Source organism: Bicyclus anynana, chromosome 22 (assembly GCF_947172395.1).
Source record: "Bicyclus anynana chromosome 22, ilBicAnyn1.1, whole genome shotgun sequence".
NCBI classification, from domain to species: domain Eukaryota; kingdom Metazoa; phylum Arthropoda; class Insecta; order Lepidoptera; family Nymphalidae; genus Bicyclus; species Bicyclus anynana.
Genome location: NC_069104.1, coordinates 508,219 through 534,315, shown reverse-complemented (window position 1 = coordinate 534,315; position 26,097 = coordinate 508,219). Strand labels below are relative to the sequence as shown.

Here is a 26,097-nt window from a genome sequence, read left to right as displayed (position 1 = left end):
CAATAAAACGAACTAACAACAAAAAATACAAAATCTTTGTTTGTTTCAATAGATGGGGACTCGACACTCGTCAGGCACATCACTAGTGCAGCATGGTTTGTTTGAAGAGAATTGTTTATGCGGCATAATTAGTTTTATTGATTGGTCGTTTAAAGCTCTACGCTATTTCATCGTCGCTCAGACTTGTGGCTATAAGAGACGTTTCACACTAATTCCTCAGTGCATGCGTTTGTAAAAATTGATCGGGGCACCCAGATATCGCAGAGTTAATGTAAAAACTGCAGGATTATCATCATTATTTTAGCTTTACACTTTGCCTAAAAAATGGTGTAGGTAATAAATAGAAAGAATGATTAAGCAGCTCTGACGACAAACGTGTTACTTTTTTCAGTTTACTTAGAAGTTTGATATTATTCACAGGTTCTAGGGATTGTAGTAGAGTGAGTATATGGTTTTCATTTCAACGCAATACCGCACGTTAGACGGACAGACAACAACGTTATCCTCAGGGTTCCATTTTTTCCTTTTGAAAAGCGTGGTGGGTCAAAGCTCCAGATTTGTTCTCTTTAACACTAGGTTTTTTTTTGTGAGCCATTAAATCATAGTAATGGTGAATCTGGGGCTCTAAGCTTGGACCTGTTTCGTAGTATAAATTAAACTAGACAAACAAAACAGTCACTACTGTATAATGTGAGTGTGAAACGGCCTTAACTCGCTTTATTGTTAGCGACTTATCTTTTATTGTGATGTTTGGGACTGGCTTTATTGTCGCGTTTAATGGCGATGTCATCATACAGTGTGCGGGTGTCGCGAAGAGTCGAATCGAAATTGTAGGTTGGCTATTATGGACTAAGAGACTGTGGGGCCAAACCTGCCTCATTTTGATGAGTGTGTCTGTGTCTGGCATCGTAGCTTCCGAACGGATGAACCGATTATGATTTGGTTCTTTTTTTGTTTGAAAGGCGAAAGTCGAAAGTTTATGTTTGATGAAAATTGGTCCAATATAACCGCCGACACAAAATGGTGGTGGACAATATATTTTGTCATAACTGCCAATATACGCGTATTAAACGATTATATATGATTTTTAAATCCAAGATGGTCGCCAACACAAAATAGCATATTACATTTTTTCTCCCAACTTCTTCAATATGGGTATCAAATGGAAGGGCTTTACTAGTAAAACACTAAAGCTCAAACAAGTAAGAGACGATCGACAAATAAACGAGTACATGAAAATTAAAGCAATTTCAATATCCACGCTTTTTATTTTATTATTTATTTAAATATAATTTTTCTAACATTTCTTAATGTAACTTAACAGTGTGACATGAACTCGATTGAATTTTTCCGCACACCGGCATTCGTCGTCAGCACTCGGAGATCGTAATTAATAAACAGCTAGTAACAGCATACACAACACACATACAACATAATATATTAATAACAACTTGAAATTGACGGGTTTTCCGTATAGGGGGGCCCACGGAAGAACATTGCTTAGAACATCAAGCGATCTTAATCCGGCACTGGCTATCCACTAGACTAGACTATCAAACACTTCTACGAGTAGCTACTTGCTTACTTATATATCACACTATTATTATAAAGGCGAAAGTTTGTGTGTAAGTATGTTTGTTCCTCTTTTACGCTGCCACTACTGAAGCGATTTGGCTGAAATTTGGAATGGATACATGAACTTTTAATTCCGACAAAATCCATGGTTTCCGAGGGATTTGTGAAAAATTTTATTTCATTCGAATGAAGTCCCAGGCCGCTAGTATTAGAATAATTGTCTCACAGTTTTGAAAGTGTATTTCACAGTTTTAATTCTAATTAAAGGAGATACCATTAACGATTGTCTATATTTAACTCCTGCTGCACACTTAAGTATAAAACGCAGTGTGCGCGACTCAGTCTAAACAAGCTGGACAAATTAACTGCGCGAAACTTGTAGCAAATACTATCGGATGTCAGGGCTGTGATACTCTGACTCTAAAGTACAGGCTTTTATATCAGGTCCACACCACACTGGGTTACAAAAAAATAGTAATTTTTTTAAGGTTATAATAAACTGCCACACGAAACCACTGGCAAGTCTATCAATAAGTTTAAAGTTTTTATTAAACGCAAGCTTATGGATGGAAAAGTCGTATTATAGTGTTAATGATTATGTAAACGACAAAATTGCTTGGAAATGAAATGCATTACCTACATGACAGGCTACGTATATACACCTATTGTTAAATGGTGATAAACTAAGAAAGGAAAAACCTGGCTGAGTTTGTTTTGAGCTCTTCTCGGACCAAGGCGACTTTAAAAAACCTCGTAACTTTAATTTTAAGTTTTCGACTAATTAATAACTTGTAAAATAAGCCTATTTGAAATAAATGAATATTGATTAATTGATTGATTGATTGGTTATAAGTATAGTTAGTTAATTAAAGAGTATATAACATATATTTTTAGGTTTGTTATTCACCAGTAGCGCATCTATACCCTGTATTATGTCTATACGCCAGTCAGTAGGCGAATTCAGACCGTATATCGTAGACCGCCTGCCTACGTTACTGGATGTAACGTAAAATAAGTCTGAAAATACTACTATTAAATAAACTTAAGTACATATTATTTCTTGACGTTCTGATGATCTCGGTATACATTTTTACCTCGTATTTGCTTAAGTATCTTTAAAAACCAAGGAGCTAGTCTGATGTTACAGTTAGTAGAAGAGTCTTCTAACTAAGCCGATTCTAGGAGTTATATTTCAATTAGTTATAGCCAACGTCATTCTACCTATTTGAAACTCTGCTACGCTTCAACTCTATCTCTAGTTTTTCATCAATTTTCTAATGAATTAATCTATTAACTACGAGTAGATTATACCCACAAAACAAAACCCAAACCTACTTAACATAAAGATTAAGTGGACACACGTAAAGCGTTTTAAAATCTCAAACGCATTAGCCTCTACGGCAGAGAGCAATTAATATTAATTAGTTAGCTACGCGCACGCGCCATATTAGCGGCCCTAATTTTATCACCATCAATTTACAGCAGTGTCATTGACGCAAACCCATATTAACGCGTCAGAAATAATCCGAATAAATTTATTGTCTATAAATAAATTGGCGAGTTGACAACCCTGGACGCAGCTGTACTCCGATAGCTTATTGCTCGGACGTTCAAATTATACTTAGCAGACGCAAATAACAGCTCATAAAACCAATCAGATTCGCAACAGCTATATAAATAAGGTTGAAAATCGAAGATAAGGGTTGTTGGAAGACGGCAAATTGTATGTTTGTTTTATTGGAGTCTATTAAAGCTTGCAGTGACTTGAGATTAGGGTGATGGGTCTACTTTTAGAGGGTCGGCAACCCTGTGGACTTAGTGTTATCTTAGGCCCGAGAGATTTCTCAGTATTCAAAGACGGCACTTGTTTTGTGATTTTCTTTTTTTACTCGTAAAAGTACTTAAGTATACATGAGTATACTTACTTATGTATACTCGTAAAATTACTTGCTTTTACGAGTACTTAAGTATAAGTGCCAACCCGCGGCTACGTCCGCGTAAAAAAACCTTTCATAAAAACTTCTTCATATAGATACCTACCCCCTTAAAGTTGTCTCTGTAACACAAAACTATTTCTATTTCTTTTAAAAACGAAGTATAATAGTAACTTAAAGTATTTCTAGATATGGTTAGAGATTCCCAACACATTGAATTTCTATTTTGTCCGGAGTAAATAATGCCCGTTACATTTCCACGAACTTTTAATAATTTAAGAATAAAACAAAGAATTACATAGGTACATAAGAAGATTGTAGTTAATACTTTGCTTTAATAAATTCTGCTAAACTTTAGGTTGATCATCATTTTGTAACATCACCTACTTACAAAGAAAATGTATCTTAAAAAACAAGCTTGAATACACGAAAATAATTCATGATGTTTTTATACTAATTTAAAATGTCGTGTGAAGTCAGGGCGAGTTGTTAGTAATAAATAATTAAAACCACGTGATACACTAAATACACTAAAACCGAAAAAAGACACTAAAACAGGGGAAGAATAAATTTCTTTCACAGATTATACGCTCAAAGATGAAAAGCAGCCGGTGTTAGAATGGTTTTGGCAAATTTATAGCGGAAATATAGCTGACTCTTTCACTCTTAAGCTGCCTTCTCATCAGACATGACGTACCATGTAATCAAATGAGCCTATTCGGAGAAATATTTAAAGAAGCCCTAGTTTTTTCTTATACAACTACTACTTATAAGATGCTAGAGTTTGGTTACTGAAAGTAGATACTGAAAGCGCCCGGCAAATAAAAAAGAAACTAGGTATTAATGTTTGTTTAAAAACGTACATGGGTGAAAAAACCTATTCTTATGAAAAATACTACTACTATTAGCGGACGCCCGCAACTTCGTTCGCGTGGAATTCAGTTTTTCACAAATCGCGCTGAAACCATAGATTTTCCGGGATATTTCCGGCCTATGTGGTAATCCAGAGTAAAAACTATTTCCATTCCAAATTTCAGCCAAATCGCTTCAGTAGTAGCGGCGTTAAGAGTAACAAATGTCCAAACATCCATACAAACTTTCGCGATTATAATATTAGAAGGATTTAACTGAATTATTCCATATTTTCAAAAGAATTATAATCGGGCGATTTCAGTCTTTATTTTTATTAATCAAAGTTTAGTAAATTATATAAATTACTGTAAAATAAAATATGATTTATGAACTTTGCGTCTATGGCGTCCGATACTACGTGTACTAACTAACTACTGTTTCTTGCCGAGAGTTTGTTTCAGAACCTCTCTTCTCATTTAATTTTGATCCATTTCAAAACTATTTTTATAGTTTTGTTTGCTCTAACTTTGACGTATGTTGGTTGATATACACAAAATTGAGATTCTAAGTAACAAATCTCACCCGGTGTCTACTGACAACCCTTCGTGGATATCATATAATCATATACTATGTAGATAACATTTCTCAGTGGATTTGATGATTATTTTAATAAGTTGTTAATAAAGATCAAATTAGTGAATCAGACCAGCAGGTGTGGTTTACAAAAATCGTGTTAAAATAATCAAACGGATGCGTTAATAGTTCAGTGGAAAAAACACACCGTATCTACTTTCTCCGCAGCGGAGAGTCAACATTCATGGTGTTTATAGAATAAACAATGGGATACGAACACCATGTGCTTGAGTAGTCTGTGGGGGTTATCCCTTAATTGCTTCCGCGAAGGACACTCTTATGTGGTGTTCTGTAACCATTTTATTATAGTCACGGCAATTAGACCGTTCACAATATGATAATGAGTTTACATATTTAAATTAAGAGACATTTTTCGTCTGGAATTTCTCAGTGTCTGATGAGGTTAGTCTTGAAATAATTGTATTGTTTTGCCCATGGATCTGAGATTTGGTCGCTAACTATGAACCTCATAAGAATGTTCAAAGTCGGGGGATTCTTAGGATCTCCTCATTTATGATCGAATCATAAATGAGGAGATCCTAAGAACCAAAGTTACAGACATAGCTCTACGAGTTGCAAAGCTGGTAGCATAGACGGGGCATATACTTAGATACTATACTAATCTGTGAATGACTTAACCGAGTGTAATTAAACCTTTGAATTAAACAATAAAGCACTGTCACATCTGCGATTAAAATCTTTGACGAAAAAATAATACAAATGGAGAAAGGCATAAAACCAACCAGCATCACAAGAAAGCTTCGAAAGAATAAATAAAGCCGTCACCAAGAAAACATTAGCATCAACTATGGAACGCCATTATTTTCCCCATAAAGCTTGTTTTCACAATCCTCGAATTAGTCCTCCATTAAAGTGATACATAAATAACAATTTACATGAAATCTAAAACAAGTGACATTAAGGCCACCGCAGACATCAAAGCGCGCTTCGCCTGCGATTTATAGCCGTTGGGAAATGTAAATAATTGTAGCGATTGATGCTAGCAATTACTATTGGGCTATTAACTTCTTTTTTGCATTCTTATGGTGGGCTGTTAATTATTTTTTTATCGGTCGGTATTTAATGACTTTATTTTGTGAGTTGTACCTGTTTTAATTGATTTATTAACGCCCCATTTGGTTATAATTTTTAATTGCTTATATTTTTAATCTTCCACTTAACATTATCACATCTTATCTCATCTCCTTTCCACCCAGACCTTATCTTGGCTCTTAATATTCAAAATTTTGAAAATTAGGGGCCGGTTTTACTCCCTTTTATGAGGGATAAAATATAGCCTATGTTACTCCCTTATAATGTAGCTTTTCATTGGTGAAAGAATTTTTCAAATCAGTCCAGTAGTTTGTGAGATTATTCATTACATATAAAAATACAAATCTGTATAGATGAAAAGAAAGCTTTTAAATAGATCTCTTAACTATCCGACATTTATCAAAATGTGATGTCCCTAACATCGCATAATATTTCAAGTTAGGAATCGAATCCAATCGAATCGAATTTTATTCGACAGATCCTGGATTCGATTCCATGCAAGGAAGCAATCAAATTGAAGAAATAATTAACTTTTAAAGTGGACGATTGTAATATAAATGTTTCTTTGTGTCACTAGGGAACCCTAGAAAGTAATTAGAGAACAATAAGATAAAGTGCGATGCCGACTCTCATAACAGAATGTGAGACAATTCCGGGAACGGTTGTTAATGCGACGTGTGATTCTTTACATCGCTGCGTCAGCGATGATGATACGGCTGAGACTACGCTCGTAAGCGACGCGATTTATTATATACGAGTACTACATGAAAAATAGAAATGGTAAAAAATAATAATTCTTTAAAATATATAATTTCAAATACACGTTAATGTATAATGTTGCGTGCCGATTTAGAGTTCAAAATAATTGGTTTTTCTTTTAGGTAGCGGGTAAGACCGTGGTATTTGGAAGTCTTTTTAAAAGGTCTACGTCCTGCACTGATCGTCTATTGGCTGAAGGTGTAGCGGACGGTAAAACGCATCTGTCTCGCTGTGCCTGTGCAGCGTGCAGTTTTAGATCCCGAGGTCCTGGGTTCAAATCCCAGGTCGGGTCATGGAATACTTACACAGCTTTTCATTCTTCTATGTCAGTAAAAAGTCTTAGTTGGAGTTGGAAAGTTCGCGGTGTTACACCACCGGTGGGTCCTGGTTGTTACTATTAGCCCTCAATGGAGCAACGTGGTGGGTCTACGCTTCATATGTCCTTTTCTATTTAGAGGGATATCTGGCCTTGTAGTGTGCAGTTAAAATAGGCTGATAAGCGCAAGCGGGGCTACTGTATCCCCGCCCGTAACAGTATCTCGTATCTCCCACGTCCACGACACGGGCGGAGTCAGCGCGCATTGTCATTCGCTGAATAATTAAGCGATGTGCGCTGTTCTTATTCATTATTTACATTATCATGTTTGTGTTATTATTTTAATTATTGCATAATTGAGTATTTATTGGTATTAACAGATTATATCGAAGTTTTACACAACAATAATTTCTTTGTTCACAATAGTTGTGGTTTTGTTGGCTTTACCTACCTTTACTTTACCGAAAATTGAGGCATAATAAGTAGCACTTATACTAATTTGTCTGTGTGTTAGACTTAATGTCTATCTGTATCTTTAGATTGTAGGTATACTTGACGATTTATTCGAACGTCAAGTAGGTACTTACCTACTAGACCGAATTTGATTTGATTTGATATGACCAATCAAATGACCGATTTGATATTCGGCTTTTGCTGGCAATAATAATTCTGCCGGCTTTTGCTGGATTGTTTTATTAAAATCGCAGATAAGAAGCTAGTCTGATATTTAGATATTAATAATAATTTAATATATTTCGAAACATTTTTGATTTTGATTTACACGACACCTTGGAAAATTATATGTATAGGTACCTAAATCTTTCTCAATGTATAGCTAAACCTCTTTCTACCTATTGGTGAAAATAATATGAAAATCCGTTCATTAGTTATCGAATTTATTGCAAACAGACAGACAGATAAACGCGGTAGAGATTTTTGTTTTACAAAGTGTATAGGTTAGATGTTTGTCAAGCTGTCGTGTTATTTATATAGCTCGTTACAGATGCCATACATTGTAAACATGAATGGGCCTATAGGCTGTATTGTATACTGCGGGGTCTATTTTGTGCGCGCTCGACATTACATACTTGTTCCGTCGCCAAATATTTTAATTGCCGTCGAACGCGAGCTAAAAGGGCGGGTTGACTTGATAGCGTACTTTGACGCTCTCCGGTAGGGTTGGCAACAACGACTTTAAGTTGCATTTTAATTATAAAATCTTATAACTGTGAATTGATTTGTCTGTTTTAGAACAAGTTTATTTGTTTCTGATTAACGTATCAGCATACATACACGTTGTTTGGAGAACAAAAGTAAAGTAATTTTAAAAGTCCATATGAAGAACTTTATCAATGTACAGGAAATGTCATAAGTCAATCATAACGTACCTTTCATCCAAAAAAGAACTGGTTCTAAATGGAAGAATTGTAATCGTAAAAATAGTTTATCACAGGGTTTCATCTATGTATTGAGCTCGAACAAATCGATACTAAACTCGCAATATAATTTCCTCCATTTAAGAATCAATAGTTTCTCGGTTAGAGAGTGTAGAGTGAGATCAAATTCGATGGGTTTATGGTAAGATTCCCGCCTGTTAAACTACCTGTACCTAATGCCTTCTCACACAAGTTTTTCGATTAGTCGGTGGGAAAGAAAGAATAACGTTTTAAAGATATGGTATGTCAATACTTAAAAATAAATGATTTTTGAGTAGCAACGGTGACAACCCTAAAGCGGCATGGATTTATCGAGTGTTTACAGCGGTTAATTACAGCAATTTCGCGCGCTTTCAGAATAGGGGTGTCTTATTGATCTTTGAGTTACTGTTATGATTTGGCGGAGGAAACACATTTGCGTAATGAGATATACGGCGGTGTTGCAGGAATTATACCCAATGTATCACGATAACTGCCATTATGAGCCATTACAGTGTCAAGATGGCAATGCAGTCAGATGTGGTAGCTTCTAGAGAAGTGTGTCTAATTGTATGAAACACGGATATGAGAAGTAAAGAGCTCAACCTATGTTCTATGGTATCAACTATCAACGTTATACAATACCTACAAGCTCCTTATTCACGCTTCCTTTGCGTTTTCACTCATAAATTTATTTGCCTTTTCATTCATAAATTGCAACACAAACGCGCTAAAGATGTCTGACATCTGACTGTCCGTATTCCGACGAATGTCTGTATTCCGAAATTGACGTAAAATCTGCAAAATCAAACTTTAATTGCACATATTGCCGAACGTATCCTCTATAGTCCCATATAAAATATCTTTCCATATTCATAGAGTAGGTATACGTTCACATTTACGGAACGTATACCCATTGGCGTGCATAAGTTTGTCGATCAGGGTATGCACTAGTAAGAAACTGGAAAAATCTGAATTTAATAAGAATTAAGAAATTTCTTAGCGTATGCAAAACCTTTATGCATGTATGAGGTGCGCGCCACTGTATACTCTGCGAAAACTTTGCGTTTTAATTTTTCGCAATGTCTAAGATTTAGAACAGCCTTATCTAAGTGTGTTTCCTAATTCGCATAACTTAGATACCTACGAGTATCTTTAAAATTCCTGGGAATATTTATATTTAATTATGAAAAAACTACGTAAAACTATATTATAAAGAAAACTGAAACTATTGAACCGATTTGAAAATTTTCTGTCACTGTTGGGAAGCTTCACTATCCCCGGATGCTATAGGCTTTATCTCCGTATTCCTACAGGAACGGGAACCACGCGGGTGAAATCAATAACAAAAAACTACTTATTACAGATACAAAACACATGAAACGCAAGAAGTCCACTGACTCGGTCCGTTCGCCGCTGGGCGGGGAAGGCTCCATGACCAGCGAGGAAGGCGAGGAGCTGGGGCGGCGCAAGAAGGCGCGCACCACCTTCACCGGCAGACAGATCTTCGAGCTGGAGAAGCTGTTCGAGGTGAAGAAGTACCTGTCTTCTGGCGAGAGAGCTGATATGGCCAAGCTGCTGAACGTCACCGAGACGCAAGTAAGTTTTTCTATAAGCTTGGTAAGAAACGTCGCGACTTGAGAATTTTGTATATACTATACAGGGTGCTCTATTACTACTACAATAATAGTAATAAATAAATAACCAGGCTATAATAAATTATAAATAAATAAAAAAATATAGTGTGCTCGGGAGTATTTTCCATAACTTCAAGGTATTAACGAGACCACTTATAGGAACTGAACTGCATAACTAATATTTTATTTACTACAAAAAAATATGTGATTTCATATATAATATAGAAAAGTGCTTAAACGACAAAAAAGCTTGGAAATAACATAATGTATTACATGACTGGCTACTTATATACCTATTGTTAAATGGTGATAAACTAAAAAAACCTGGCTGAGTTTGTTGTCGGCTCTTCTCAGACCAAGGCGTTTGGAACCCTCGTAAATTTAATTTTAAGTTTACGACTAATTATTATCACCATTATTTTATAATATCAATACCTCAAATTTCGAAAATGCTTGTAAATTAAGCCTAATTAAAATAAATGAATATTGACTATTGACATTAAAAGTAATTCAAATAATACCGACTATCCATGTAACACACTATTATTAAAGATAATAACGCTAGAGTTACGGCAAATACTCCCGAGCACCCTGTATATATTATACTAGATGACCCGGCATACTTTGTTTTACCTCATGTATAATTTTTTTACTTACGGCTATGAAAAATAGATGTTGGCCGATTCTCAGACCCGATATGCACACAAAATTTCATAAAAATCGATCCAGCCGTTTCGGAGGAGCTAGGTCACAAAAACAGCAACACGAGAATTTTATACATTAGATTACTAATGAGTCAACCATTAGTAATATCGTCCATCAGTAGAAAATATATCACTTTGATATAAATTAATTAACGATCATATTTTAATAGGACAACGCCTCTCGCGGCGCGCTTCTAAGAAATCTCACCAAATTAAACTCTTCAATGTAGCAAGTGAGTTAGAATGGTCGAAGTCATAAACTGTAGAGGATTAGAAAAAAGCAAAACTAAATACATAATTGAGAACAATGAATCTACATAAAATTCTGCAAGTCATTGTCGAGTTGTTTTGTTATTTACGTAATGTTTAATATATTTGCTGTAACAAGCATAAAATGTAAAAAAACATGTCGTTGTTGATTATTAAGTTAAATCATAAAGCTGTAGCAAAATATTCTAACTTCATATCAAATGACGTAACGATATTCTCGAAGCTAGTTTAACCCTCATTTGGAATGGGCAAAACCTAAAATACATTTATGCCTTTAACTAACTGGAAATAGAATTACCTTTTCTATGCTAGATCATGGTTTTCGTCATAGTTTACAGTAGGTGTAAATGTGTGTCTAACATTTACCTGTAAACTAAGACGAAAACCATGGTGTTACCTAGTATACCTAATCACTCTTGCCCTAAAGGTCTTTAAAATCTTCTCTGATTCAAAGGTGACGTAAATGACTAAAATAAAAAAAAAGTAAAGTCAATTATTGAAGTTAGCGTTAATGCGTGAAATTTTAAATTTAGAACACCCGCCATCTTCATAAGCTTTAGGACAGCGGATCTAAGCTGCTGTGCGTTCAGTTAAATGCACCCAAGTGTTGACAAATTCCCTCGCGCCACCAAATGGGCGTGTGTCGCGCGGAATTCTTCGAAATCTCTACTAAATGAAGTGCTGAGCCGCCAGCTGTGCGTTTGTGTTGATCACTTTTAATTCATAAGCGACAGCGAGTTTATTATTATCAATATCACTATTACGACAACAGCGAGTTATGTACTTACTTACTCATATACATGAATGATTGTAGTGTTAAAATACATTTGTAAAATCATAGTAATTGATGATTTTTTAATGATCGTAATGCTTGGAAACTTTTGTTTCGGCTTCTTACATAATGGAGAATGAATTTATTATTTCTGATAGAAATGTATTGTGAATTGTAGTTATTTTTGAAAAGCACTTTTTGAGTTTCTTGCTGGCTATGTTCAATTGAACCTACTTTTCGAGGCTCACACCAAACGAGCAAACTTGACAATTCAAACCTACGTCAATTAATTTGGATTGAAATTTTAATTTATAGACATTAATACATTTTACAAGCGAGTTTTTAAGGAAAAATAATTATAAAATTTAGGAAGTATTTTAATAAAATTCAACACTTTTACGAAATTATTACTCGTTTATTATACTGGAATCGTGTCCCGTATACAATATATAATTAATAAATATTTTGCGACTGACACAAAAGATGGGTGGAATTTGGAGTGTATACGCGTTTAGGTATTTGTATTTCTGTTCCCAAACAGAAACAGGGAGAATATTCTCATCTAGGTAACGAAGAATCAAAATCAATCAATCTTTCTTTCATTTAGCATCTCAAGTAATCATTAACTGAGTGATCACTTGGAGTACTAAGAATCGCCAGTCTCTCGTGGCGTGTACCGCGACCCACTTAAGCAGCATCACGCGAGATAATTATACTATCGCGCGGCGTCCCCCGTGACGCGCCGCAGATGGCGACACTAATTAGAGCTGTGTCAGCGGCCGACACCGCGCCGAGACACCGCGACACCGCATCAATTAATAACTGTTCATATAACTAATACACACAAACTACCATCACCATTATTAACCTACTAGGTGACGCCGCACGGTTTCACCCGCGTGGTTCTCGTTACAGTATGAATACGGAAATAATATATAGCCTATAGCCTTCCTCGATAAATGGGCTATCTAACACTGAAAGAATTTTTTAAATCGGATCAGTAGTTCCTGAGATTAGCGCATTCAAACAAACAAACTCTTCAGCTTTATAATATTAGTATAGATTTTTACCTCATTGTAAGACTGCTGTCTTTGTCCTGTAAGGAAAGGCTTTAATGCTCCGATGGATGCGTGAAATGATCATAATGTTTGCAATGATCACTCTATCGGTTAATAATAGTCACTGCCGAGACACGAGGTATCATCATTACAAACGAATTTAGCGACAGGGCCGAATTAAGGAGGTCTAAAGGCTCACGCAAGTTTGAAAGCAAGTCCTTCATCTTTTATGCTCCAAACTTGTTTAGCAGAAAGACACTTTATAGTTGGTGGATAACTTTTACAAACCAATTTTGCGACAGGGCCGGATTAAAGAAGTTTAGACTTTCGCAAGTTTGTATAAAAGTTCTTCATTTTGATTGGTACAAACTTGGATAGTGTAAGGTACTTGGCGCTTGGCGGTACGTCTTTGTCTGTAGGGTGGTAACTAGCCACGGCCAAAGCCTCCCACCAGCCAGACCTTGACCAATTAAGAAAACCTCAATAGGCCCAGCTGGGGATCGAACCCAGAACCTCCGTCATGTAAATCCACCGCGCCACGGAGGCCATCAAAGTGTTTGGAAGTCTATGCAAGAGGCCTATATCCAGCTGTGCACGTCCATCGACACGGGGTATAACACAACTAATTTTCCCACTCGGCCTCGAATCCAGGTCCTGGTGAACCAAAACTTATAGGCTAAATCATTGGATTAACGAGATTAATGTCTATTTCATTTAATTTAATTGTCTACTACTTTTAGATACCAACTGTAACATATAGAATGCCACTTGTTAATTTACTAATATTATCTTCAGACTGCTTGTCTGTTTGTCTGCATCTTATGTTATTCTATACACCCATTATGGCGACGCTAATTGACTCACCCTATATTTAAACACGAGACAAATCTGTCGACGCAACTAGTTATAAACTTTGCTGCATAAATCATAGAGTCCTTTTTAGTTTGACCAATATTTTGAATTGAGTCATTTTGTTGTGATTTAGAAAATGTAATCCCCGAGGATTTGAAGATAGAGGGTGATTTTAATTTGATGTGTTTTAGTTAGCTTTCTATTCTGTAATAACATGTATGGGATTAATAGGGTAGGAAGTGATATTTTATTGATAAATTGGTTACAGCTCTCAGCTGGCCTATTCACTAATTTAGTCTTTATTATAAAAAAATAAAATAAAAAAAAGCCTTTTATTTCCAGTACTTATATACAATTTTGTGACACTTACCTACTTTTAAAAATTAATATGTAACTATTCTATGGTATTTATTTAAAAAAAACTATATTTTGCTGGAACCCCGGTCTATAGCGATTTGAAGCCATTGTGGGCCTGCAATTTTTTTAATATCATCGTCCCATCAAAAGTCTTTATTAACAACCTATTAAAAAAATCAGAAATGTCAACTGTATGATATCCACGAACGGTTGTCAGTAGGCACCGGATGACATTTGTTCATAGAATCTCATTTTCGTACATGTCAAAGTTAGTGAATTTGCCTGCTGGCAATATTCAAGTACTTCTTTATTTACTTATAATTGAAACTTAATGTAAGTGATCGGGTTTGAATGTTTGTAGTATTTTTTTATGATAAAAAGTAGCCTATGCTCTGCTGCCAGGTCAAATTTAGCTATGAAGAGCTGTAACAGACACACAGACTTGCTTTCGCATTTTTAATATCAGTATGGACTTGACATTCTTATAGGTTGGTATTTCTATTTATAATAGTAATGATGTGCTCCCAACCGAATTGTTTTTTTTTTCGGCCACGTTGGCCAATTTCATGATGTGATTACCATATACGCAGGAGATATCATAGTGTACAAGTGTGTGAGCAAACACAGGTGCACTCTCTTTTTCTTAATTCTCATAGTCCGACGGGACGTACATGACCGGTGAAGGATCAGCACTTATCAATAAACATTAAAATCACCCTGTAGATGTGACGCAGCATATGTCATTAATGACACTGTTTTTGCCGTCCCCCGCGGCGAATGCTCTCTCACCCGCTACTGTCACTGTCAAACTAGCTATAGCCCTCGACTTCATAGTTTCATACACATCAATTAGCAAACGCATGCTGCTACGTTGGTTCAAGGGTTAGCCTATAGTGTTTTGATCATGGGATCTTTGGTTCAAGTTTTGATCAAGCTATGAAATATTGTGGTTGTATTGTGGTTAAGGAGGTTTTCAATTCAACACGTATGTTTTTTTTTCAATGTTTATTAATGTTACCTCATAACTTCGTCATTTATTAACCAACTTTGAATATTCTTTTTTTGTTTCAAAGAGTAAGTATACTTCCAGATTAGTCTCATTTCATTTTCATGATAACATTTCTTTTCATTTCAATAACTGAAATATGTCTTTGAAGTCGGTTCCATTTTCATGTCAAAAAGATTATCTTTTTAAAAAAGTTCGAGAAGTAATCCTCGAAGAAGCTCGAAGTTTTAAGCATTTTAAGACGTGCATCGATCCCGGTTGTTATCATTACCATTTTATTGATCGTTATAGAATCAAACATTTCAAGTCCACCAACCCGCATTGAAATAGCCTGGTGTGTCTAATTTTTAAATCCTATAAAAACAACATAAAACATTATTCATAATAATTAGTTAAGCTTTTCATTTGCTAGATATCTTCTAGGTAAGTAATTTTAAGTTTCAGATTTTTCTTTTTAAAAACATTAAATTTCAGCCTATTTTCCATGCAGGGCCTTATCCTTATATGCGAGGGGATATGGAGCCTAGACCCACTACTCTCCTCCAATACGAGTTGACGAGCCCTTTTAAAAAACCGTGTTATCTTCATCGTTTCAATAAAGCAGTAGTTGCAACACACACAATGAAGCAGAAGCCCAAATTACCATCGCATTTGTTCATGCGATTTTAAACCGTATATCATAGCACTAATTCACGTTATTAACATATCCCTAAAACTGTTAATCGTCAAACAATAAAACCGTAAACTAAACAGAGTCACAATAGACAATTACAGCGCTATGAGGTGTAATTTAATTACGTGCGTAATTCATTCGCGCAATTTTAACTCCAATTACCATTATAATAAATCACATTTTCGACCGCCCGCATGACGGCTATCATTTGATATGCTATTCGTAATCCGAAAACAAATAGATGGCGCTCTAAAGCTGCACGCACATCTACTTTACCCACCGCATATTTATTGTATTTATTTGTACCACCTACACAAGTCAGTAGCGCTCGAGGTAGCGCAATTCTGTAACGAAAACGATGCTTGTGAAATTCGATAGTGTGAGTTTCAAGTTCATCTTTATCTCTCTCTATCGTGTAGTATCGTGTTAGACAGAGATAGATCAAGCTCAGATAGATCGTAGCTCAAGCTGTCGAAGTTAGATCATCATTCATTATATTTCTTACTTTATGCGGTATATTTTGGTTTTTGTTAGAGAAGACATGAATTTGTGTAAACTTTCAGTATTATTCTTATATTGTTTTTTAATTATTAGATAATGCAGTAATTCTTTTACTAATACGTTACATTACGTAAAAATAAAACATGCAGGTAGGTATCTATACTAATATTATAAAGCTGAAGAGTTTGTTTGTTTGTTTGTTTGATTGAACGCGCTAATCTCAGAAACTGAAGATTTGAAAAATTTTCAAATCGGTCTATCAGTGTAAGATAGCCCATTTATTGAGGAAGGCTATATTCTATTAATATATGTAGGCGTACTCAGGATTCAGGTAATAATAACTTCTTGATTGTTTGAATACCTTCTTTTATTTCAATTACTTTATGATATTTCTATTGGTGGTGAAACTACTCTCGATTCGGAATTGCAGACATTGCAGAGAAGAATCGATAAGAAACTCTACAGTAGCTCTTTTCAAAGATGTTGGTTATAAAACTGTTTCAATTCTACTCGACTTAACTCGTGATTCGCTCAACAGAGAATAATCGACCGCCAACATGAAAACAATAATGTCTTCTGTCAAGTTGTAGCTTTCAAGCTTGGATAAAATAAATCTGATTGGTTCCCGCCATTTTACTTCAACCGGCGTCAACCAATCACAGAATGACAACTGAGAGATCATTTAAAAACAAAGTTGCCAGCATGAAAATAAAAATGTGATATAATTATGAATCTAGTTTGCTTAATCCTAACATATATAAGGCTATATTTTATCCCCGTATTCCTACTGGAACGGGAACTACGCAGGTGAAACGCACGGCGTCTGCTAGTGTTATATAAATTGTATGCAAACATTGTTTTTATACAACTAGTTTGTATTTGATTGCAATCAGAACCTGATGATAAGTAAATTTAGTCTAAAATTTTAAGGCTCTAATTAAAAAAAGCCCAGTTTATTCTACCTACCGTTATACCTTTGAATACATCAAAGTATTACGGTATTAAGTGACAGCAGTATTTTTTTTTTATCTGTTCGATTAAAATTTTTCGATGTGTACTAATGCGCGATCAGCTTAATCCGAGAACAAATAGATGGGCCTTTGAACCGAATTTCAGAAATAATTCCTATTAGCCCGATAGTTTAACCAAAACGTAACTCTATGTAAACACAATAAAGTTTATTTTAGCTTGGGAAGCAGTCGTAATGGATTAATAACACAGAGATCGAACACAAGTTAAGTCAGGGTTGCCACGCGACGGGAAATTGGAGTCGGTGTAACTTAGAACTTGATTAAATTGTTACACTATTTGGTGAAGATTGAATTGATTAGCGGACGCCCGTGACTTCGATCGCGAGAAATTTGTAAACTATAAGACCGACAACCTTGAAATATTCATGGAAGAATTATTTCTTTTATAACAAAAATAGAATAAATTAAATTAATGAATTACAGCGAAAGAAACATTTTCTTTCATTAATTTCTTCTTCTCAGGAAACTGATTTTTTGTATGGCAGACAGGAAACTGGTCACTGTTCCTGTGGTTAGCCTTTGTGGCACGTGGTCCTGGGTACGAAATCTGGTAATGCTTACTGAGATTTTCTTTCTTCTAAGAATTTTTTTGCAAAATGTATGTAATCTAATAATTATGTACCTACTGTTACGCTGTTGATTACAAATAAATCTATAAAATAAAATAAAATAAAATTTCACAGCTCGTAGTTTTAAGTCAGTGCCTCGGAGAGCATGTCAAGCAGTCGGTCCCGTTCATTATAATCAACATCTAATAAAAGCAGGAACGTAGCTACTGTCGTATGAGCCGTATCAATTATACGGGGCCTCCGGACTACAAGGACCCCAACGTGTGAATGCAAAAATTAGTAAAATGTACTCCACAATCTCACTTAATCTGACGCCTCCCGACAAAATAAACTGCAGAGTTTTTGCTTTAGAAATGACAAAAGTAAAAAAAAACAGTTTTCTGCCCCGTGGGCCCAAAAGTTGGAAACATTCTACATTGTAGGTTAAATAAATCACTGTCAAATTTATTTTAAGCGAGCATGTTTTTTTGGTTCCTTTGTATGTAAATCTTTACTCTATCTTTGGGCCCCTCAACTAGTTTTAGTTACAGGGCCCCTCCAAATCACGCTACGCCACTGAATAGTAGCTGTTAATTATACGTTATCACCCGAATTGGTAGAAAGGTGGCAGCCCTGCGTTCCGGTTAGTTAGCTAACAGCCACTAAATGGGTCGTTGTGTAGCCGGTCGATTGACCGTCGGGGGGCCAATATAAATTAATAAACACCAATCGCGAGTGCCGATGGCTAATGGCCGCCCGACCGGACTCCGGAGCGGACAAGACATTTACATACTTGATGCGTACAGCCTTGCTGTGTCTGACGAGCGTGACATCTTGGCCTTCTCTGACACATTTGAGCAATGACAAAGATCCTTACAGCGTTTCCGTGGCGTCTGACGAGTGTGACACATTTGACGAATGACCAAGATGCTTGAATGTCGTTATAGCATCGAGTTGATCAATGCATTAGAGATAAAGATGGATCGATTACGATTTTAATCGGTTTTGATTTAATCTACAAACAAGTTTTTATCTATATCTACATCTCAGATTCTCTAAGATTTACATAATATTATAAAACAAAGCCCTTCTACGTCTACCTAGATAGATGTAGAAGGGATTTGTCTTTTAATTTTATTGTCTTTGTCTTTTGTCTTTTTTTCAGTTAATTTTTCGGTAAATTTGTCGATAGATTCGAAAGGATGGTATGGATTTTAAAGCGGTTTTCACTAATAGACTTTTGGATATAAATCGTCAAGTTAAGAATAAGTCAATCCGCATGGGTACTTTCATAAAAACGTTAATTTCTTTATGATAGAACAAAACAATCATTATTAGTTAATTGTAAAATAAATTCACATTTGCATTTATAATTGTAGAAAGTTTGTATTGGTAAGTAAGTATACCTATCAGTTTTTTATTTTTTAATTGTAATAAATAGTCAGTTAGCTACACACATTGAAATTTTGCAAAGTACCTACGTAAGTACGGTTTGCCTGATTTTTGTTGGAATTTTATATAAGTTTTTTATATTATATAACAGAATATTATATAAAAATCCAATAAAGATCAGGCATCATATCATCATTAGTTAACTGCTATATAGGAATGGTTTTCGAATTAACCGTAAAAAATAATAATCTCGATAAATTAGTAAATTATTGCTTAATTACAGCACTCGATTCAATGATCGAAACCTTTAATTTCTTTATCATACCCAATAACGAGTGCGATAGTTCATATCACAATTATCGACGATACGCTAAGCGGTTTTGACATCCCTACTTAGTGAGCGGGTACTTTATTTTATAACCGCCAAATCGTCGATTACGTCGGCCATTGGATACGTAATTTAAATTAATAAACATGCCGCCATTAAAGTTTGATGGATGGAGAGCCGATCGGGCCATCAAACGGGACCGCCTCATTAAGCACACTTGGAAACTAGGGTGACCAGTGCTTACGTTTTACTTTCTTGGATTAAAATTATACATCCCTTTTAACTGACTTCAAAAAACTGGTAATCATTGCGATCATGTAATGCTAAAAGACGCCCACGCCTTCGTCCACGTGAATTTTTTTCACAAATCCCTTGGGAATCATGGATTTTTTGGTTAAAAAAATTGGCTATGTGTTAATTCAGGTTATAGTCTATTTTAATTTCAAATTGAATTTGTAGTTTATATGCCGTAGAAGTGTGCGAGTGGAATACCAGCAAAATCTCTCTATAGTCTGCTTTAAAAGTTGGCTTCGCGAGAACTGCAGCCTGTAACAGATATCTGTAGCAGCCTGTATGATTAGCTGCTTTAGTGGGTTCATGACAAATTTTTCTAGGCAGGGACAAAACATGAGCAGGGAAGAGGACTCTATAACAAGTTGAAAAAGAATTCTTTATTAATTTTGTGGTCACAAGTCCAGAACTTTGTTTACAGTGTGTGTACATTTAATATACACAGAAATTTCCTATGTATGTAAAAGTTTAACCTAAATTAAAAACAAAGTAGGTACTAATGAATTTTACTTACTTTTTCAATGTGAAACAATCTCACATCTAAAATACATGACTGAGATACTGAGCAATGAAAATCAAATGAAAGCGAGGATTTTTTATTTATTTGATTAGTTGCCTCGACTGGTGATATAAGGGCTGGCTCATTTTTTGGGCAAAGGATCGGCCTGGCTGTCCATCGCGGAAATACAGCCAGTATTCTCGCCACCATTCCGCGTGGGCATGATTTGTATAGTTATTAGGATTATAAGGTATTCTTTCTCAATAAAAATAAATTAAGTAATATAAAAAAATTAAAAAAATTTAACAGTAGCCGTATATTAATATGTAACGCAGATAAAACAGTTGACATCAAAATATAGACAAATTATAATAAAATTAATAAAATATTTTTCTTAAATCGAACAAAGTCCTTTTTTAATTTAGCAGCATGGTCACCCTGGCCGGAGGTCTCCGCGGGGGATCTATTCGGCCCTTGTTTGCGCTACAACCTCTTTTTATAGGATCGGATTTATATCGGACCCGTGTTCGCTCTCGACTCTAAACATTGACTTTTTGTGCGTAGGATTAGCTGGAAAATCGAATTAAGGCTTTTTAAATTTTAATTAATGTCTTCGAGATTGATGTTATAAATTCCAAAGTAACTAATAGTCCTTGAGTATGTGATATTCATGGCGAATCGGATAAGATTTTGAATGAGAAGAACCAATGGTGGTGGGACGTTTTCCTTCCATGCCATCGCTCAGATTTTGGTGCCTCCGATAACTATTCCACCTGAAAATTATTATCCGACAAGGCAATTTAGTTTCCTTTATTTTTTCTGCAATAATTGCCCCAGCCTAATAGTTTTTATTATGTAAAAAAAAAATCTCAGAGCCGAATTTCACATACATAAAATTTTAACAGTTGGTACTCATGGTCTTCAATAAATATTTTGTTCTCGGGCCCAAGATGCTTTTGAACAGTTATTCCATTATTAGCCTGAGAAGAAATATAACAAAAACTCACTATATTACGATAAAATAAGGAATTAATTTATTTTACTAACATACTAAACACAGGCTGCTAAAAGTAGTAGGCAGGTGCTTATGGCGCCTCCAATCCAGATTTATTTTACTGGTAAGATTATAAAAAAGTTCGAAACCTAAAAACTTTGAAAACTCGGGTTTCAGCTTTTTTACCGTAATTTAAGTTTCCTCGTGTGCGGTTATACTATTATTTGCGAATGAAACTTTATGTATAACTTGTGAGCATTAACTTGACAACTGGCTTTTAAACACAGTACAAACATTCGAGCCACTTGTCAAGTTGATCCGCACGAGCTGTATAGAGTACAAAGACGTACCGCTAACCGAATTTTCGTTTCTGTACGATACTGCTAATAGAAATGTTACTTCGCAATCGAATTGCAGTAAAAAAGGGGATATAGGAAATACTGGCTTAAGTTTTTAGATGCTTCAGTAATAATTTATGTCCATCTAATTAGTGTGTTTATGACCAACATAAACCATGGAAATAAGTTTTGATGGACCCGAGCGTCGAACTGGGGACCCTTGGCATATTAACTAAATATATTTGATTAATTTAAGTTATTTATTCCTCAAAGATTCGTTAGAGCTACGCCAAACGAGAGACATTCTTGTCGTCACACCCAGTAGATAGGTACCTATGATTACGCTATATTCATTCAGCTATTTATAAATTTGTTAATATTAAAAAGAGGAAAAATTTGATTGTTTGTGTGTCTGTTTACATTGAATAGGCTCTGAAACTACTAAACCGATTTGAAAAATTATTTCTTTGTTGAGAAGCATCACTATCCCCGAGTGCCATAGGCTAAATTTTATCTCCGCACTAGCTGAAGCCGCGCGGTTTCACCCGCGTGGTTCCCGTTCCCGTAGGAATATGGGGATAATATATAGCCTATAGCCTTCCTCGATAAATGGGCTATCTAATACTGAATTAATTCTTTAAATCGGACCAGTAGTTTCTGAGATTAGCGCGTTCAATCAAACAAACAAACAAACTCTTCAGCTTTATAATATTCTGTATATATCCAGCGTCTGCTAGTGCAATAATAAATTGTCACTTTCGTCATGGCTTTTGTACGTAAACACCATCGATTGTACTTACTTGCTTGTTTAGCGTGTGGTGTCTGTAGACTGTGTTTGCCCTAAGCCGCCCGACGCAAAAAAGTCGACGATTTAATTTTAGGAAGCCGACTCCCGGACGACTTCAAATTCCACTTTTGATTTATGCCCTATACTATGTGAGGGCTACCGGCGCGCTTCGTGTGACCATACGTTCAATAAATGAGAGACATTCTAAATTAATGACCTTCTTTCACAATGTTTTTTTTTTTATTTATTTTTATTTTATTACAATATTATTACATTACACTCTCGTCTTAAATTTATTCAAAAATATAGGTCGTAGAAATCAAAGTATCTAATTAAACAAAAGTAAAGCAAAGTTTAAATAATATAGCGTGTGCCAAAGAAATTTTAAGTACTATTATAAACGCGAAAGTTTGTATAGATGTTTGTTTGGATACTTAACGTCGCAACTACTGAACGAATTTGGTTGATTGGAATGGAAATAGATTTTACTCTGGTAACTCAGTTAGCTACCAGAATCAAGAATTTTCGTAAATAAAAAAGTTGTTCATCTTATCGAGATGAAGCTACTCACGAAAAATTAACTTGTTTGTAATCAGGTGTAAAAATGTTTTACGGATCCCTGACTATTATACTGCGATCGCTGATGTTAAATGCCAATTTGGAAGAGGTACGTTTATTCTACCTATACCTATGACGGTTTCTACGCGGCATGTATGTATGCGGAACCCTAAATCGTAGTAGTACGGATTCCTGACTATAAGGCTAACTTGTCATTAAACACACATTGTTTTAACCGACTTCAAAAGAGTCGGAGGTTCTCAATTTGATTGGTATGGTAACCCTCGTCGTCATCAACCCATATTCGGCTCACTGCTGAGCTCGAGTCTCCTCTCAGAATGAGAGGGGTTAGGCCAATAGTCCACCACGCTGGCCCAATGCGGATTGGCAGACTTCACACACGCAGAGAATGAAGATAATTCTCTGGTATGCAGGTTTCCTCACGATGTTTTCCTTCACCGATTGAGACACGTGATATTTAATTTCTTAAAATGCACACAACTAAAAAGTTGGAGGTGCATGCCCCGGACAGGATTCGAACCCACACCCTCCGGAATCGGAGGCAGAGGTCATATCCACTGGGCTATCACTGCTCATGGTAACCCTACACCGATGTTATTGTATTCATATTAGTAATATTTTTTCCTTCTGCATTTAATGTGTTGTTTGACGGATTAAGATACATCTTCAACTACCCTCATACTTCAGTCGCTTCATCCTCATGGTAATCCCGGGTGAGTAATAGTGACAATTTTAATTGCCCGGCCTATTTACTTTATGGATGAAGGGATGAGAGGATAGGATAGGACCGTAATTATTTTTTTGTAAAAGGTTTTTTATTCTTAGTAATATTTGGCATCCGGAGATTTTCTTACTAACCCATGATAAAAATAGGAGGTTTATGAGGTTATTTATTTGTGATATCGTATCTTCTAAATCAGAGTTCCCCAAACTTTTTCGTGTCGTAGACCCCTTGCCATGTTTTTACGTGTTGGGTAGACCCCCTAATTACCTGATATTGATTTCCTGTAAATTTCTAACTGTAGTGAAGTTTAGTGTTATAAACTTAATATAAAAACCCATGTTAATTTATACATTTATTAATTGAATTTAAATTAAAACTACTCAAAATCAAATTTTGTATCTGTTATGTAAAATATACGTTTTTTTTTATTCTTTACAAGTTAGCCCATGACTACAATCTCACCTGATGGTAAGTGACATTACATTACATTACATTACATTACATTACAGACGTAACATTAAATAAACATAAAATAAACTATAAATAAAATAACATAAGCAATAGGTCAATATTTTTAGTGAGAAGGATGAACCTGATGCTTTAATAACAAAGATATAAGATAGTACGATGTAAGTAAATGGGAACTATCAGTGTATGTGTTAAGATCCACTATCGTAGACCCCCATTTCCACTTCACGGACCCCCAAATTTTTTTTCGCTGACGTAGACCCCTTGCAGGTTGTCATAGACCCCTAGGGGTCGATATAGACTTTGGGAATCACTGTTCTAAATGGATGGACTTAGCTGCGTTTTTAATAAGAATATTTTGAAGCTAAGGGGGAACTTGTATTCCATCAGATGATCCTACCTACTGTACAAAATTAACTTCTCTCTTTTAATTTTATTACATAAGTTAATTAAATTCTTTTTATAGAGTAATTGTGTTTTTTATAGAGGTGAGTGTTAGTAGAATTCCACAACAAACTAAGCCAAATGAATGACTCTACTGTTTTATGTAACCACAATCTCACAATATTGTTATCCTGGATACATTTTTTTTTCAAGTCGAAAAAATTATTATTCCATAGTTGAAATACACTTCTTAATAGCATATTAATTAAGTGTGGCCGAGGAATAAAGACATAAACATATTTTAGTGGCCATAAGTTAGCTACAGCGGACAGGGGGTTTAATGGCGTTTGGGCAAACGTCAGATGTGTGACCCGTGGTTTATACCTATGGACTTTTAGTGAAAAGAAAGAAAGAAAACGAACATTTATTCACATTTTAGTTTTACAAAGAGTACATTTCATTCCATACCACATTAGTTAATTCATGTTCGGTTACGACGTATCCTGTAGTCGAACATTGAACGTCATTACCCGTATTTTTGACGGCCTCCGTGGCGCATTGATATGCGCAGTAGACTTACAAGACGGAGGTCCTGGGTTCGATCCCCGGCTGGACCGATTGAGATTTTCTTAATTGGTCCAGGTCTGGCTGGTGGGAGGCTTTGGCCGTGCCTAGTTACCACAAAGACGTACCGCCAAGCGATTTAGCGTTCCGATACGACGTCGAGTAGAAACCGAAAGGGGTTTAGATTTCATCCTCCTCCTAACAAGTTAGCTCGCTTCCATCTTAGATTGCATCATCACTTACCATCAGGTGAGATTGTAGTCAAGGGCTAACTTGTAAAGAATAAAAAAGAAAGTCGAATTGTCTAACCACCGAACCTATAGGTAGTTGATGTTAGAAAGTTAATTCTACATTAGTATCAGTACCATAGCGTGAAACACCGAAAATTATGGATACCCATTAGGTATCTTACAACGTGTAAGAATCGTACATTGTAATGTAATCTTCCTCGATAAATGAGCTATCTAACACTGAAAGAATTTTTCAAATCGGACCAGTAGTACCTGAGATTAGCGCGTTCAATCAAACAAACAAATTCTTCAGCTTTATATATTACTATAGATTAGTATAGATAGATTACCAGTTGCTCGTTGATAATCGTAGAAAAGTAACGTCAAGCTAGACAGGTCCTATGCAATAACTGGTTTGAGGCTGGTGATGATATAAATTAAAATTACTGAATAAGCCTTTATTAAATAGAAGTTTAGAATATCTATTACTTTCGAGGTCTCTTCCTATAAATTACACACATAATACGATCTGTTTGTCTATATCACTATAGTGGGAAACACAAAAGTTAGTTT

At 35.5% G+C, this 26,097-nt stretch overlaps 1 protein-coding gene across 1 annotated transcript in view; it reads left to right on the top strand.

Moving 5' to 3' along the window:
- LOC112043835 (homeobox protein 10) overlaps positions 1-26,097 on the top strand; it is a 75,783-nt gene that overhangs the window by 14,409 nt on the left and 35,277 nt on the right. Inside the window, exon 3 of the mRNA XM_024079453.2 lies at positions 9,904-10,136. Coding sequence (XP_023935221.2) covers positions 9,904-10,136 — 233 coding nt within the window. The remainder of the gene's footprint in view (positions 1-9,903; positions 10,137-26,097) is intronic.